Consider the following 17,660-nt stretch of genomic DNA (forward strand, 5'->3'; position numbering starts at 1 on the left):
AGGTGATTTTATCAGCTAAATTTGAGGTTTGCAGGGGATTCTGGGTAGGAAAACATTGGAGGATCCATGAAAGATATACCTCAATGGACTCCCCAGGGTGTCTAGTTTTCATAAATGTGTGGGTTTGGTAGGTTTCCCTAGATGGCCGCAAGCCCGGGGCCAAAAACCAAGGTGCCCCAAACCCAGGTGCGCCCCTGTAAAACCAGGTTGTTTTATGATAGGTCATTTTGAAGTCTCCACAATACGATTTGGGCCATTTCCTGCTGCGGCCACTATTGCTACCCACACAAGTGAGGTACCATTTTTATTGGGAGACCTGGGGGAATGCTAGGTGGTAGGAAATGTGTGTTAGCCTGGTGATCCTACAACTTTCCCACACACAAATGTGATATTTCACAAACATTTGAGGTTTGCAATGAATTCTGTGTAGGGAAACTTCGGGGGATCCATGCAGGCCATACCTCACTGGACTCCCCAGGGTGTCTAGTTTTCCGAAATGTGTGGGTTTGGTAGGTTTCCCTAGATGGCCGCTGAGCCCGGGGCCAAAAACCCAGGTGCCCCACCTGCAAAACCAGGTCATTTTATGATAGGTAATTTTGAAGTCTCCACAATACGTTTAGAGCCCTTGCCTGTCACGGGTTCTTGACCCACCCACGCAAGTGAGGTACCATTTTTATCGAGAAACTTTGGAGAATGCAGGGTGGGAACTATTTTGCGGATCCACGCATATTCCAGAACATTCCATCACAGAAATGTGTGAATATATGTTTTTTTATACAAAGTTTGAGGTTTGCACAGGATTCTGGGCAACAGAACCTGGGGAGAGACAGACAAGTCACCCCATCCTGGATTCCCCTGGGTGTGTAGTTTTAAAACGTTTAAAGGTTTGCTACGTTTCCCTAGGTGCCGGCAGAGCTAGGTTTCAAAATCTGCCGCTAGGCACTTGGCAAAAAAAGGGTCAGTTTTCACTGTAAAAATGTGGTGTCCACGTTGCGTTTTCGGCCATTTCTTGCTGCGGGCACCAGGTCTACCTACTCAAGTGAGGTACAATTTTTCTCTGAAGACTTTGGGGAACGCGGGGTGGGTGGAATTTTGTGGATCCACGCAGATCCCAGAACTTTCCATCACAGAAATTTGAGGAAAATGTGTTTTATTTTTACAAAGTTTAAGGTTTGCAAGGGATTCTGGGTAACAGAACCTGGTGAGAGCCAGACAAGTCACCCCATCCAGGATTCCCCTGGGTATCTAGTTTTCAAAAATGTATAGGTTTGCTAGGTTTCCCTAGGTGCCGGCAGAGTTAGGGTTCAAAACCTACAGCAGGCACTTTGCAAAAAAGGGGCCAGTCTTTACTGTAAAAATGTGGTGTGTCCACGTTGCGTTTTGGGCTGTTTCCTGTCGCGGGAACTAGGACTTCGCATACAAGTGAGATACCATTTTTCTCAAAAGACTTTGGGAAATGCGGGGTAGGTGGAATTTTGTGGATCCACGCAGATTCTAGAACTTTCCATCACAGAAATGTGAGGAAAATGTGTGTTTTTTGGCAAAGTTTGAGGTTTGCCAGGGATTTTGGGTAACAGAGCCTGGTGGGAGCCAGACAAGTCACCTCATCCTGGATTGCCCTGGGTGTCTAGTTTTTCAAAAATGTATAGGTTTGCTAGTTTTCCACAGCTAGGCACTTTGCAAAAAAAGGGTCTGTTTTCACTGTAAACATGTGGATTGTCCATGTTGTGTTTTGGGCCGTTTCCTGTCGCGGGCACTAGGCCTACCCACACAACTGAGGTAACATTTGTATTGGGAGATTTAGGAGAAAGCTAAATTGTAGAGCAACTGTTATTACCTATTGACTTTCAATTCATTTCTGCCTTCCAAATGACAATTTGTAAAAAAGAAGTCACTTTGAAAAATGTCCTATAATTCTCATGCTGGTATGGGTACCCACAATTTCAGAGATGTGTTTCTAAAATCAATATTTTGTTCCTATTTCAAAAATACATAGGTGTCTTTCATACTGATTTTTCACTGTTTATATTTTCCCAAATGAATTGCTATATACCCGGTACAGAATAAAAAACCATTGCAAGACGCTACTCAGTTATTGGCTCTGGGTTCATCGGGTTCTTGGTGAACCTATAAGTCCTATATATCCCCACAATCAGAAAGGTCCAGCGGATGTAAAGTTATATTGCTTTAAAAAATCTCTCAAACTTAAAAGAAGTTACAGGTGAAAATGTTGTCACAAATGGCTGTTTTTTTCAACTCATTTTAAATTTTGCTATTTGTAACAGTTAGTTTCTATAAGAAAAAACCTTGAAGGATCTACACAAATGATCCCTTTCTGAATTCAGAATTTTGTATACCGTTCTGAAATGTATAGCCCCAGGATCTATTATTGCTTTCATACCCATTTCTACCATTAACTGGAAGAAGGTTGAAAGCACAACAAATAGCAAAAATAGGCTATGTCCGAGTAAAATGCTAAAACTGTGTAAAAAATGTTGGTTTTCTGACAAAAGTCTGTCAGTCCCTGAAAGCTGGGAAAATGGTGATTTCAACACCACAGACCCTTTGTTGATACCATTTTCAGGGACAAAAACAGACTCTTTCATCTGCAGTACTTTCCCCCCATTTTTCAAAAAAACAACACATTATGCTGTATTTTGGCTAATGTTTGGGTCCCCTCCAGGGGAATCCACAAACCCAGGGTACCTTTAAAATCCCCATGATGTTGGAGGAAAAGGACGCAATTTTGTGTGGATACCTTATGTGGTCAAAAAGTTACAGGGGCCTAAGTGCGAACTACCCCAAATAGCCAAAAAAAGGCTTAGCACGGGGGTTGGGGGCTGGGGGCTGGGGGCTGGAGAAGGCCTAGCAGCGAAGGGGTTAAGGGTGAGGTTGGTGTCCAGGGTGAACCTAAGTAATTTGGCATTTAGTGAAAGTTGGCACTTGAAGCTGTCAAGATTCATGTCATTGAGCCCAGGTTTGTACTGTTTCTCGTTTGCTATTCTTGGCAAATAATTGGAATGTTGTCTTGGTTTAGTTGAGCTTCAGGTAAGCACTGGATATACAAATCTGAATGATGTGCAGGAAGTGATGGAGGCATTGGATGTCTGAAGTACAAGACACTTTTAAAAGTAGAGTTGTGTATCGGTGGCATATTCGTAAATCGTTGTGCTATTGACTGTGAGTAGAGCAACAAATGGCTTCATGTAGAGGATGGAGTTGACAGGGGACAGTATGTAACCTTGGGGAACTCCACAGGTGATAGATATATTTTGGGACCTGAAGGTACCCACGTGAACAATCTGGTGTTGGATGGAACGGTATTAAGAGAACCAGTGAAGGAAATTGCTAATGAATCTCATTCGAGACCTCAAAGTGCCTATGAGGGTGGGTTGTCAACTGTGTCGAAGACAGCTGAGGGGTCCAGCAATATATCAGGATACAGGGGTCATGTTCATTTGTGGTCAGGAGGGCATCGTCTACATGCAAGGTAGCTGTTTCAATGATCTTGCTGATGAATGGTAGGTTACTGGTAGGAAGTAGCTGGCTAGGTCACCACGGTATAGTGTAGATTTCTTTGGGTGTAAGAGACTCTGGCTTGTCTTGAGAGCTTCTGGGAAGATTCCTTGAGTGATGTGCAAGGCAGTGACAATGGTGAGTTGGGATAAGAGGACTCCTACAGGGAGAGCTTTGATGAAGTACACGGCTAAGACATAATCTTCATAAGAAGTGGTGTTGAGGAAGTTGAAGATGTGGGTGAGATATGCAGGAGATAGTGCTTTAAAGGCTGAACATAACAGTATTGTACCAAAAGGGGTGAGCATAATAGATGAAACAGGCGTGGTGCTATCAATTTGCTTAGGATATTTTGTATGTTTTGACGGAAGAATTGATTGATGGCATTGCAACTTTCTGTAGAATGAGAAATAGATGGGTTTGGCAGGGGGTTGATGCAGTATTTTATTGTCCTGAAAAGGGTGACTTTATTGATGGTGTTGAGATAGTACTTTGCTTTGGCTGATGTGGTGAGCTGCCTGCTTTCTTAAATGGAAAGACTTCTGTTTTTTGTCCATTTTCTTCCTTGTCTGAGGATGGGTGATTTATTACCTGCAATGTCTTAATCGAGGGGCAGGTGACTGTGGGGGGCGGGGTGTATATTCACATAGTTTCCTAAAAAGGTATTAAAGTTCTCCAGGAGGTTGTTCAGGTTAAATGTTGAGGTGATAGGGTGAGAGATGTGTTCAACCATTAGATTGTCTATGGAGAATTATTTGAAAGATCTGAAGGTTTGCTCTTCTTTTATTTGTTATTGGTAGGATGCTGAACAGACAGATAGGGATGGCAAAGTGGCCAGTCCAGTCCCAGTGTATGTCTCCTTTGCACATCTAGGATGTACAAAGAAGTGAGGAGAACAATGATTCTGTGATGGAGAGATCAGGCTTGTGATCGGTGATGAGATCTGCAATGTCTTGGGTATGGAGTCGACAGAGCGAGCATTAATGAGTATGAAATGGAATGCGTGTTCTGTAGTTTGAGGGTGTATGGTGGTAAGTGGGATATGTATGACATTAGGTCTGTGTGCTATGTAAATGCTATGCAAGTGTCTAGTTTGTCTTGGTTTGGGTGTGATTGGGAGGATTAGCAGAACACTTGTATCTTCCTGTGTAAGTTTCAGTGAAACAGGGGTTCTGGCCCAATGCCCATCCTGCTCCTCTCATGCCCAAACAGGTGTAAACCCTTCTGGCTCCCGCCCTATGCTGGGGACATCTAGGCATTCCCTGAAAAGTTGATTGAAGTAGGAAGAAGGCAGAAGTGATGTTACTTCCTGTTCAGATGAATGATAGGACATGCAGTGAGATCACTTCCTGTGGAGCTGGATGATGAGAAATGCAGTGATGTCACTTACTGAGGAGATTGATGATGGGCAATGAAGTCCTCTTGCCTGATGTCTTTTTTTTGGATGATTTTGGCAACAAAAAAATGATGTCACTTCCTGTGCACATTGTGAAGGTTGGACACAGGGTGAAAGGTGTTTCAAGTATTCAATTTTGAATCGTTTTTTTTAAAATAAATAAAGTTGTGACCTTTTCCTATTTTCAGGCAGAGAGGTTATGTGATGTATTGATCAGCTTTGTCCAGTACAGAGTGAGGGAGTTTCTACTATCTTTCACAATATCTGTAAAAATGCAATCCATGACATGTGACAAGGGTTAGTGATCTCCAATTATATTTATCAGATTAGAGAGATCTTCTGAAAAAATCTCAGGAAATGGTACACTTGTAGAAGAACGCATCTAAAATCAAGTACTTTCTTGCAGGGTGGAGAGTGAGCCAGGTTTGGATGGTTCTTGTGTGTTGTTCTTTGCAATTCAAGGGTTAGGGAATGAGATGAATGAGTGAAATAATAGTAAAGGAGCATAATATCACTTCTCAGTTGTACTTAATTTTCAAATGTTAAGGGAGTAATCAACAAATCACATCTTATGCAATAAAAACATTAATAACACAAATATTTTCATGATATAACCACAAGGTTTGTGATATTGCAAACTTACTTGGTGCTGTAATGGTGTCTTGCATGACCATTATCCTTGGAGAATTTGTGGTATCTACAGATTCAGTCTCAGTTGTGATGCTCATAGTTGTGTTTAATGGTGCAATAACTACTGTTGTGGTCACTGGTGTGATCCCTAATATTGCAGTCACAGAGGTAGTGCCTACTGTTCTTGTCACTTGTGTAGTTTCTAATAGTGTGTTCATTTGTGTGGCTCCAAATTTTGTGGTTGGTTGTGGGGTGCCTACTCTTGTGCTGAGTGGGACCGTGCCTACTGTTATCACTGGAGTCGTCACTAAAGTTTTGTTCTCTGGTGTGGTTCCTAATGTTGTGGTGGCAATTGTAGCATTCATTGGTGAGATACCTATTTTTGTGATTTTTGTAGTAGCAAATGTTGTTTTTACTGTTGTGGTTCCTAATGTTGTGGCCACTGGTATGGTGTCTACTGTTGTTGTCATTAATTGTGTATTTGTTGTGGTGTCTCTTGATACAATACTGCTGACTGTTGTTCCCATTGGTGTGGTTCCTAATGTTATATTCACTGGTGTAGTTCCTAATGTTGTCATCTCTAGCATCATGCCTACTGTTTCTGTTACTGGTGTACTTACTAATGTTGTATCTGCTGATCTGGTTCCTAATGTTGTGTTCTCTGCTGTGGTGCCTAGTGATGAGTTTAGTTGTGTTGTGTCTGCTGCTGCTGTCAGTGGAGTAGTCCCTAAAGATGCATTAAATAGTAGAGTTCCTAGCGTTGCAGTGACTATTGTTTTATTCACTACTGTTGTTGTCAGTGGTATGGTACCTAGCGTTGTATTTATTGCTGTGGTTCCTAATTTTGTGATCACTACTGGTATAGTCAGATGTGTGGTTACTAATATATCTGCTGGTATGGTTCCTAATGTTAAGGGCTTTGTTGTGGTGTCTACTGCTGTGTTCTGTGGTGTTGCACCTACTGTGGTTGTCTCAGGTGTGTTTCCTAATGTTGTGTTCAGAGTTGGGGCTCCTAATGTACTGCTCTCATGTTGTGATGTGGTTCCTTTTATGGGCGCCACTGTTGTGGTCTGTGCAATTGAGGATACTGTTATAGTCACAGCTGTGTGGAAAATGGTTGAAACAACTGCAGTAGAGCTTCCTGTTGCAGGCTCTGTTGTGGTGAATAACTTTGTAGTCTCATGTGTGCTGCCTGTAGTTTCTAGTAGTGGGCTTATCATTGGCGTATTTGGTGTGAAGGCAACTCTTGCAGTCTCAACTGTGGTGTTAAAACCTCCTATTGCAGTCTCTGTTATGGTTGCTACTGTTGGAGTTCTTTCTGTGGTGGCTACTTTTGCATTCTCTGCTGTAGTGTCCACTGCCAGATTATCTCCAGTGCTGCCTATTTTTGGAGTCTTTTCTGTGGTGTCTGCTGCTGTAGTCTCTGAGATGATGTCTTCAGTTGGAGTTTTGGATGGGAGTTTTATTTCTCGGTACTGTGCAATAGTGTCTACTGTTGGAGTTCCTTCTGTGGTGCCTACTCTTGGTGTGTCTGATGATATAGTGCCAATTCTTTGAGTATCTTCTGTTGTACCTTCTGTCTGAGTCTCTGCTATGGTATCTACTGGTATAGTACTTACTGAGGAGACTATTGTTGCTCTGTCTACTGTTGTGTCTGTTGTTGCGTCTTTCATGCCTTGTGTTGAAATTTCTGATGTGGTATCTCCTGTTTGGATCTCTTCTGTGGTGACTACTGTTGAAGTTTTCACTGTGGTGTCTAATGTAAGAGTTTCTTCTATGGTGCCAATTGTTTGTGCCTCTACTGTGGTGGATTCTGTTGGAGTTCTTACTATGGTGCCTACGGTTACGGTCTTTGTTGTGTCTGCTGTTTGAAATTCTTCTTTAGTGCCATCTGTTAGTGTCTCTGCTGTGGTGTCTGTCTGAGAACCCTCTGTGGTGCCTATTGTCAAAGACTGTGCTATAGAGTCTACTGTTGAAGTTCCTTCTGTGTTGCCTACTCTTGGAGTGTCTAATGTTTGAGTCTCTGCCAGAGTGTCTAGTTTTGGAATCAATGCTGTAGCATCTACTGTTGGAGTTCTTTGTGAGGAGACTATTGTTACAGTGTCTGCTGCTGTGTCTGTTGTTGGAGATTTTTCAGTAATGCCTTCAGCTGAAATTTCGAATGTGCTGTCTACTGTTTGAGACCCATCTGTGGTGGCTACTCTTAAGGTTTCCACTGTGGTGTCTAACATGAGAGTTTCTTCTGTGGAGCCAACAGTTTGTGCCTCTACCGTGGTGTCTACTGGTAGAGTTTCTTCTATAGTTCCTACTATTGTGGTCTCTGCTGTGGAGTCTGCCTGAGAATCCTCAGTGGTGCCTAATGCTGGAAACTGTGCTAGAGTGCTTCTTCTTAGAGTGGCTGATTTGGTGTCAATTGTTAGAGTATTTTCTGTTGTGCCTTCTGTTGGTGTCTCTGTTGTGGTTTCTAGTGTTGGTATCGCTGATGTGGTATCTACTGTTGCAGTTCTATTGGATAAGACTAGTGTTACAATGTATGTTGCTGTGTCTGTTGTTGGAGATTCTTCTGTCATGCCTTTTGTTGACATTTCTGATGTGGTGTTTAGTGTTTGTGCCTCTTCTGTAGTAGCTACTGTTGAGGTTTCTGCTGTGACATCTACTGTGAAAGTTTCTTCTATGGTGCCAGCTGTGTGTGCCTCTACTGTTAGAGGTCCTTGTGTGGTGCCTTCTGTTGCAGTCTCTGTTGTTGGGTCTGATGTTTGAAATTCCTCTGTATTGCCATCAGTTGCTGTCTCTAATGTTGTATCTGCCTGAGATTCTTCAGCGGTGAATATTGTCAAAGACTGTGTTATAGTGTCTACTGTTGAAGCTCCTTCTGTGGTGCCTGCTCTTGGAGTGTCTGATGTAGTGTCAATTGTTAGAGTATTTTCCGTTATGACTTGTGTTGGCACCTCTTCTGTGGTGCCTAGTATTGGAATCTCTGAAGTGGCATCTACTGTTGGCGTTCTTTCGGAGGAGACTATTGTTGCAGTGTCTGTTGGAGATTCTTCTGTCACACGTTCTGTGGACATTTCTGAGATGGTATTTAGTGTTTGGGTCTCTTCTGTGGCAGATACGTTGGAAGTTTCAGCTGTGGTATGTACTGTAAACGTTTCTTCTGTGGTGCTAGCTGTGCGTGCCTCTACTGTGGTGTCTACTGATGAAGTTCCTTCTGTGGTGCCTGCTCTTGGAGTGTCTGATGTAGTGTCTATTGTTAGAGTATTTTCTGTTGTGACTTGTGTTGGCATCTCTGCTGTGATGTCTAGTATTGGAATCTCTGATGTGACATCTACTGTTGGCGTTCTTTCTGAGGAGACTAGTGTTGCAGTGTCTGTTCGGGATTCTTCTGTCACACGTTCTGTGGACATTTCTGATGTGGTATTTAGTGTTTGGGTCTCTTCTGTGGCAGATACGTTGGAAGTTTCAGCTGTGGTATGTACTGTAAAAGTTTCTTCTGTGGTGCTAGCTGTTTGCGCCTCTACTGTGGTGTAAACTGTTGAAGGTCCTTCTGTCGTGCGTACTGTTGGAGTGTCTGATGTAGTGTCAATTGTTAGAGTATTTTCTGTTGTGACTTGTGTTGGCATCTCTGCTGTGGTGTCTAGTATTGGAATCTCTGATGTGACATCTACTGTTGGCGTTCTTTCTGAGGAGACTAGTGTTGCAGTGTCTGTTCGGGATTCTTCTGTCACACGTTCTGTGGACATTTCTGATGTGGTATTTAGTGTTTGGGCCTCCTCTGTGGCAGCTACAGTGGAAGTTTCTGCTGTGGTATGTACTGTAAAAGTTTCTTCTGTGGTGCTAGCTGTTTGTGCCTCTACTGTGGTGTAAACTGTTGAAGGTCCTTCTGTGGTGCGTACTGTTGGAGTGTCTGATGTAGTGTCAATTGTTAGAGTATTTTCTGTTATGACTTGTGTTGACATCTCTGCTGTGGTGTCTAGTATTGGAATCTCTGATGTGACATCTACTGTTGGCGTTCTTTCTGAAGAGACTAGCATTGCAGTGTCTGTTGGAGATGCTTCTGTCACACCTTCTGTGGACATTTCTGATATGGTATTTAGTGTGTGGGTCTCTTCTGTGGCAGCTACGGTGGAAGTTTCAGCTGTGGTATGTACTGTAAACGTTTCTTCTGTGGTGCTAGCTGTTTGTGCCTCTACTGTGGTGTCTGCAGTTGAAGTTCCTTCTGTGGTGCCTACTCTTGGAGTGTCTGTTCTAGTGTCAATTGTCAGAGTATTTTCTGTTATGACTAGTGTTGGCATCTCTGCTGTGGTGTCTAGTATTGGAAGCTCTGATGTGACATCTACTGTTGGTGTTCTTTCTGAAGACACTAGCATTGCAGTGTCTGTTGGAGATGCTCCTGTCACACCTTCTGTGGACATTTCCGATGTGGTATTTAGTGTTTGAGTCTCTTTTGTGGCAGCTACGGTGGAAGATTCTGCTGTGGTATGTACTGTAAAAGTTTCTTCTGTGGTGCTAGCTGTTTGTGCCTCTACTGTGGTGTCTACAGTTGAAGTTCCTTCTGTGGTGCCTACTCTTGGAGTGTCTGATGTAGTTTCAATTGTTAGAATATTTTCTGTTATGACTTGTGTTGGCACCTCTGCTGTGGTGTCTAGTATTAGAATCTCTGATGTGGCATCTAATGTTGGCATTCTTTCGGAGGAGACTAGTGTTGCAGTGTCTGTTGGAGATTCTTCTGTCACACCTTCTGTGGACATTTCAAATGTGATATTTAGTGTTTGGGTCTCTTCTGTGGCATCTGCGGTGGAAGTTTCAGCTGTGGTATGTACTGTAAAGGTTTCTTCTGTGGTAATAGCTGTTTGTGCCTCTACTGTGGTGTCTACAGTTGAAGTTCCTTCTGCGGTGCCTACTCTTGGAGCGTCTGATGTAGTGTCAATTTTTAGACTATTTTCTGTTGTGCCTTCTGTTGGGATCTCTGATGTGGAATCTACTGGTGCATTTCTTTTTGAGGAGACTAGTGTTGCAGTATCTGTTTTTGTATCTGTTGTTGGAGATTCTGCTTTCACACCCTCTATTAACATTTCTGATGTGGCGTTTAGTCTTTGGGTCTCTACTGTGGTAGATATAGTTGAAGTCTCTGCAGTGGAATCTACTGTAAAAGTTCCTTCCTTGGTGCCAGCTGTTTGTACCTCTACTGTGGTGTCTACTGTTGAACGTCCTGCTGTGGTGCCTACTGTTGCAGTCTCTGTTGTTGTATCTACCTGAGATCCTTCAGTGGTGAATAATGTCAAAGACTGTGCTATGGTGTCTTCTGTTGAGGTTCCTTCTGTGATGCCTACTCTTGAAGTGTCTGATGCAATGTCAATTGTTAAAGTATTGTCTGTTGTGCCTTCTGTTGGCATCTCTGCTGTGGTGTCTAGTGTTGGGATCTCTGATGTCTTATCTAGTGTTTGACTTCTTTCTGTGGAGACTAGTGCTGCAGTGTCTATCATTGTGTCGGTTGTTGGAGATTCTTCTGTCACGCCTTGTGTTGACATTTTCGATGTGATATTTAGTGTCCCAGTCTCTTCTGCTTCAGCTATTGTTGAAATTTCTGTGGTTGCATTTACTGTAAATGTTTTTTCTGTGGTGCCAGCTGTTTGTGTCTCTACTGTGGTGTCTACTGTTGAAGTTCCTTCTGTGGGGCCTACTCGTGGAGTGTCTGGTGTAGTGGTAATTGTTGGAGTATTTTTTGTCGTGCCTTCTGTTGCCATTTCTGATATGGTATCTACTGTTGGAGTTCTTTCTGAGGATACTAGTGTTGCATTGTCTGTCCTTGTGTCTGTTGATGGAGATTCTTCGGTCATGCCTTCGTTTGACATTTCTGATGTGGTGTTTAGTGTTTGGCTCTCTTCTGTGGCATCTACTGTTGAAGTTTCTCCTGTGGTATCTACTGTAAAACTTTCTACTGTGGGGTCAGCTGTTTGTGCCTCCACTGTGGTATCTACAGTTGAAGTTACCTCTGTTGTGCCTCCTGTTGCAGTCTCAGTTTTTGTGTTTGCTGTGTGAAATACTTCTGTAGTGCCGTCTGTTGGTGTTTCTGCTGTTGTTTGTACCTGATATTCCTCAGTGGTGAATGCTGTCAAATACTGTCCTACAATGTCTTCTGTTAAAGTTCTTGCTGTGGTACCTGCTCTTGGAGTGTTTGATGTAGTGGCAATTGTTAAAGTATTTTCTGTTGTGCCTTTTGTTGGTGTGTCTGCTTTGCTGTCTAGTGTTGGGATCGCTGTTGTGAGACCTACTGAGTGAGTTCTGGTCACTGTTGTGATGTCTGCTTCTGTAATCTCCACTGTGCTGTATAGTGTTGTGCCAGCTTCAATGTTTGCTCTATGGTTCGCTGGTGTGGTATTTACCATTGTGGTCTCTGCTGTTGACCCTAGTTTTGTGGTTTCTTCTATGATGCTAACATTTGTGGCTTCTGTGGTGCTTGCTGCTGACATGTTTAAATGTACTGCCACAATTCCTGTTGCATTCTCTGGTGTACTGCCTTTTGTTGTACTCTCCGAAGTGGCCTCTGCAGCTTGCGTTACTTGAGCGATGCTGAGTATCACAGCTGAAGTTGTGTTTATGTCCCCATAGGTTAGGATGCTTGCTGTCTGTGGTACCACCATAGAAATTGTAACTGTTAAAATTAAAAATATATTTATTATACTGAAATCATTATATTGACAATTTATAATGTTTGTAACACTAACATATGCATTTTATTTACAAACAGAAAAAAGAAAACAGTGTTAAGCAAGATTAAAACACAAGATGCACAGACCATGAAGAATAGTACACAAGGCATTTGATTTTTTACAGATTTCGGTGGCAGCAAATTCAACGTTGTCATAATAAAAGACAAAATAAAAAAAATTAAGTTATGGCCCATGGGCGTCGATTAGAAGTAATGAGGAAATATGTGGCTGTTTGCGACTGTAATTTCAATTGCCAGCCAGAACCTCCACTTGGAATTCATACTATTATGAGTCAAAGCCCTCAGAATTGAGAGTAACTCTGCATGGGAGAATGCTGGGTGGTGGTACATTTGTGGCTTCGGACAGGTTCCAGAACTTTCCCTCACAGAAATGTGAGGAAAATTACTTTCCCTCACAGAAATGTGAGGAACTATTTTCTTTTAACCAAAGTTTGAGGTTTGCAAGAGCTTCTGGGTAAGAAAACCCCGTAGGAGTCACACATGTCACACCACTCTGGACACCGGGGGTGTCTAGTTTTCAGAAATGTCTTGGTGTGGTAGGTTTTCTGCAACTGAGCTAGGTCCGAAGCTTACCACATTGTAAAAAAAAGTGTGAATTCTGCTAGGTGGAATATGATGTCTTCAGGTCTGGTTTTGAAGCATTTGGTGTCTCAGGCGCTAGGTCCAGCTATACAAGTGAGGCGTCATTTTTATCGGCAAACATTTGGGAACACAGCGTAGTAGAACATTTGTTATTGCCGATTGGTTTTCTCTGCCTTTGTGACTTCCAAATGTAAGCCATTGTGCAAGAAAGAAGATATTTTGTAAATGCCCTCTGAATCACCTGATAGTGTGGGTAATGCTAAATGCAGAGGTGTACAAATAATTACTGTCCGTACACTCAGTATCTTGTGTACATTTCAGAAATAAATGGGCTTCCTTCATTCCCATTTTGCTTTCGTTATATTTGACCATATGGATTGCTGATTGTCTGTACGCAATGGAACATGATTTTAAGGTACAATATATTTAAACCTTACCCTTGTGCCCGTCATGCGCAACCAGACGACCGCGAATGATGCTTTACATTTTTTCAACTATTTTGAACCTTAAAACATTTTTAAAAATCGTAACTCTGGTTCTACTCATTGGATTTTTGTCATTTTGGTGTCATTTCGTTTGTGTAAATTTACTCTATGTTTCTAAATTTGTTGTTTTGTTAACTTTATCACTGTTTGAGTGCTGCATAACTACTTTACACATTACCCCTAAGTTACGCCTTAGTGCTTAGAGCCAAGCTACCAAAGGGCTAAGCACATGTTTATTGAGGAATTATAGTGGTTCACCATGACAAGAATTGTGATTTCTATATGTGTGTCCCTGCAGTGCACAAGTGTAATCAGGGCCTGACGCTGCAGTGCACAAGTGCTGAATGTGATATCAAAAATGTAATCAAGGCGTGTCCCTGCAGTGCACATGTGCTGTAGCTGATAGCAAAAATGTAATCAGGGCCTGACGCTGCAGTGCACAAGTGCTGAATGTGATATCAAAAATGTAATCAGGGCATGTCCCCGCAGTGCAGAGGAGCTGAAGCTGTTAACGAATATTGTATCAGGGCCTGTCCCTGCAGTGCACAAGTGCTGTAGCTGATAAAACAAGCATTTGCAATGCAATAAGTCTCGCATTTACGAGAGTTTGATCTATTTGCATTGTAAATGACAATACCAATAGCTTAAACTCTTGCAAATGCAAGACCTATTGCATTGCAAATGAAATTTCTGTAAATGCCCCGTATGGCACGCGTTCACTTTAATGGTGGTCGCGCCACTTTCTTTAGACCCTAGTCTAAAGGAAGGGGTGCAGCCGCTGCCACGGTATGGGGCGCTTTTACAAAAAAAAGCATCTGTTTGTCAAGTTGACATACAAATGTTTTTTTTTGTAAGAGTGTCTCACGCCACAGTTTCACTTTATTAGTGGCTACTCACCTCTCTTTACACCTGGCTCGTCTGAAGAAAGGGTAAAAGTTACCTATAACACATCCTCCCAGCTGCAGAGCATTAGCTCCAACTATGGAAGAGTGGATTTATAAATCATCTCACAGTAGGAAAGGTGATTTTTTGGGGTCCCCATAACTAAAGGTGAGGACCCAGATGATAACGTAGAAAGGAAAAGCATGCTTTTGTGGTGGTCCCATCGAACTAAGACCACCACAGGCTGAGTTATGGACAAAATATTTTCTTGACTAAAGGGCAAAGCATTATGGGGGGAGTTTCCATAGTGTAGTGAATATTATAGTCTTGAGCCGGGGAGAGCCACAGTGACGTTTTCCTCTGGTTTTCTTTCCTTTCTGCGGGCGCCCAGCGCGTTTTCCTTTTTTAAATGGACACACAAAAATAGCATTTGTTTGTCAAGTTGACAAAGAAATGTGTGTGATGTAAATAATGAAGTCAGATCCGGTAATCGTTAGTTGTAGGTTTATTCGCTCAATCCTCTCCAGCTTCCCAGCAGCAACGGCACCAGGAGCACGTTACAGACTTAATCCTTCTGCATTCACCATTCCAAGGTTCTCCAACCTGGACTGCGTAAAGCATCACATCACAACATATTTCCCTCCTTTCACAAAATATAATATAAACAAAGAAACACAAATTCACCCACTGATACAATGTTAGGAAATAAAAACTCAGATACGAAACTACAATGCAACAAAAAGAACGATAAGGGAATAATTTAAACATCACGAAATCTAATTGGCCTGCTGACAGACCTCTTGCTTCTATGGTGTCCCACAAGGAAAATATCTTTTCCCGATGGATTTTGCGTGTGAACACAAGACGTGCTCAAACCACTCATGTCCTCACCAGATGACTCTGATCTTACGCCTTGTCAGGTATTTGGCATTGGCCATCACAAACACACTCATTCTTAACCATGTTCTCAACTTTGTGCACCTTGCTTTTATTCCACCATTCATGACCTTTGGCCCAAACAGCATTTTTCGATACCGCATCCATCCATTCAGGATCTTTGAATTTCGACTTCCCTTTTACAACATGAATGGGAACCTTGACCAGTACCCAATCCCCAACGCTGATACATGTAGTTTTTCCTGTAACTCTATGTCTGTTGTCATAATACTCTTTCATTCTGCTCTGGTACAACTCTACTTTGGGACGTATCATTTTGTCCATAAAGCACCCCTTCTCCATTGTAGTCTGATAACTCCTCAACTACGTGGAACACAACTTTGACATGGGTACCCGCCCCCTCATTAATTCAAACGGACTTTTCCCAGTGACAGCATTGGGAGTCGAGTGATGGGACCACAACATGCTCTCAATAGCTTCGTGCACAGCAACTGCATTCTGAACAGACCACTGGATGCACTCAACCAAAGTACGATTCATCTTTTCCACTAAATCGTTGGCCTGTGGATGGTACAAAGCAATGCGTTTATGTTCGATGGCATTTTTCTCCAGAAATTCCCTCATTTCTTTGGAAACAAACTGCACCCCGTTGTCTGACACCATTTCCTTGGGACACCCTTCCCTAAGGAACAGTTTCTTGAGAAACCTTAGAACAAAAGCAGTATTGGGTTCCTCCAGAAACCACTTGCTGTAATAATCAACAATAACTAGTGCAAACTTGTACCTGTGTGGTAACACATTGAATGGCCCTATGAAATCTACAGTAATCTTAGACCACGGCCCTTCAGGTAACACACACGGTTGGAGAGGCAGAGTCATAAGCTTGATACTCTTGTCGCTGTTGGCACAGATGACACACGCTTCTATTTTGTTAAATATGTCAGTGTCCATTGCTGGCCACCAGTAATCCTCTCTAATCTTCCTCTTAGTCATAGTCTGTCCGAGATGCCCCTCATGGCCATTTTCGATAATCCTTTGTCTCAGGGTACTGTATCGGTGTACGGTTTTTTAGTTTTGACAGGAAAAATGGCGCTCAAGCTAATTCTGCGTGTGTTGGTAAAGCTCCATGTATGGTGCTACCAGGTCAGGGGAACAAAACACCTTCAATAACCCCGTAGCTATGTGAGTCCAGAAACCCACAAATATAAATGAGAAACAATGTCCCGGGCACACGTAGTTGGGGTCAATGTCTAGTAATGAGATGTCCAGTATCAAAACAGAATCTGTGGTCCACACCAGAATGATGATTTGGAAAGTATTTAATCAATGTAACAACGAAAAAGCAACCAGCCGACATGTGTTTCGTCACCTATGGGAGTGATCCCGTGACTTCTTCAGGGCTGAAAGAGCTGCGCGGATCGATGAAGTAGGGCGGCGAGCCGGTGATAATTCCAACCCGGCTGGGTATTCACCAAACGCATCCTAATGTTCCACCAAGGGATATGGGATGCCGTATTGAGTAATTGAACACGGTCCAGTGTTCGGTGTGCGAGAGGCAGGTAGGCGTGATCACGAGTAGTTCAAATCGTGGGGAGAGGTTCTGAGTAACACTGGTGCCGAATCGCTGTTCGGATGAGGAAGATCCTCATCCGAACAGCGATTCGGCACCAGTGGTAGAACTTTAGGGTGCGCTAACCCGCACCTCGGTCTTAAACACCCATTGTGGCTTCTGATTTATCTTCCCTCCACATACGTTTGGTGAACACCTAGCTGGGTTGGAATTATCACCGGCTCGCCGCCCGACTTCGGCTGGTTGCTTTTTCGTTGTTACATTGATTAAATACTTTCCAAATCATCATTCTGGTGTGGACCACAGATTCTGTTTTGATACTGGACCTCTCATTACTAGACATTGACCCCAACTACGTGTGCCTGGGACATTGTTTCTCAATCCTTTGTCTCAACACAAAGGGAGGAACAAAAACTGTCTCCTCTCATCAGCACTCCATTCTTTTGGACATGTAGTTCTTCAGTGATTTTAGCGTACACTTGCAACCTCACATGCAACGTTTGTTCTCTCGGCCATCCTTCAATTACATATCTCTTCACCATCACCAGCTCTCCATCCTCTTCCATCTTCAACTTCCATTCACCCTCATTGAACGCCTTACCTTGACAAACATCCACGCCAACTATTAAACACTCATCACAATCCTCATCTCAATCGTTGAAGTTCACATCAACAGTTACGGGTTAAGGGGGAATGCGATAAATAGTCCTCTCTGACGTTTTTTCCACCCGGGATGTATTCTATTTTCAGGTCATACTGTAAAAACTTGGCGCTCAACCTTGACAATCTTGGAGTGTGACCTCTGATGACAGTACCACTTAAAATATTTACCAACGGCTTGTGATCTGTATGTAAAACAAACCGCCTCCCCCAAATAAAACATTTAAATCTCTCCACCGCCCAACAACACGCCAACAACTCCTTTTCAATCAGAATAAGCTCCAAGCACTCCAAGATTAAATCACAAGTTTG

At 42.7% G+C, this 17,660-nt stretch overlaps 1 protein-coding gene across 1 annotated transcript in view; it reads right to left on the reverse strand.

Annotated features, from left to right (window-relative positions):
* Positions 1 to 17,660, reverse strand: part of LOC146869583 (uncharacterized) — a 167,286-nt gene that overhangs the window by 56,910 nt on the left and 92,716 nt on the right. The window contains exon 2 of the mRNA XM_085606376.1: positions 5,556 to 12,194. Within this exon, the coding sequence (XP_085462502.1) occupies positions 5,556 to 12,194 (6,639 nt within the window). The remainder of the gene's footprint in view (positions 1 to 5,555; positions 12,195 to 17,660) is intronic.

The sequence above is a fragment of the Triturus cristatus genome, chromosome 1_1 (assembly GCF_964204655.1).
Source record: "Triturus cristatus chromosome 1_1, aTriCri1.1, whole genome shotgun sequence".
In the NCBI taxonomy this organism is placed as follows: Eukaryota; Metazoa; Chordata; class Amphibia; order Caudata; family Salamandridae; genus Triturus; species Triturus cristatus.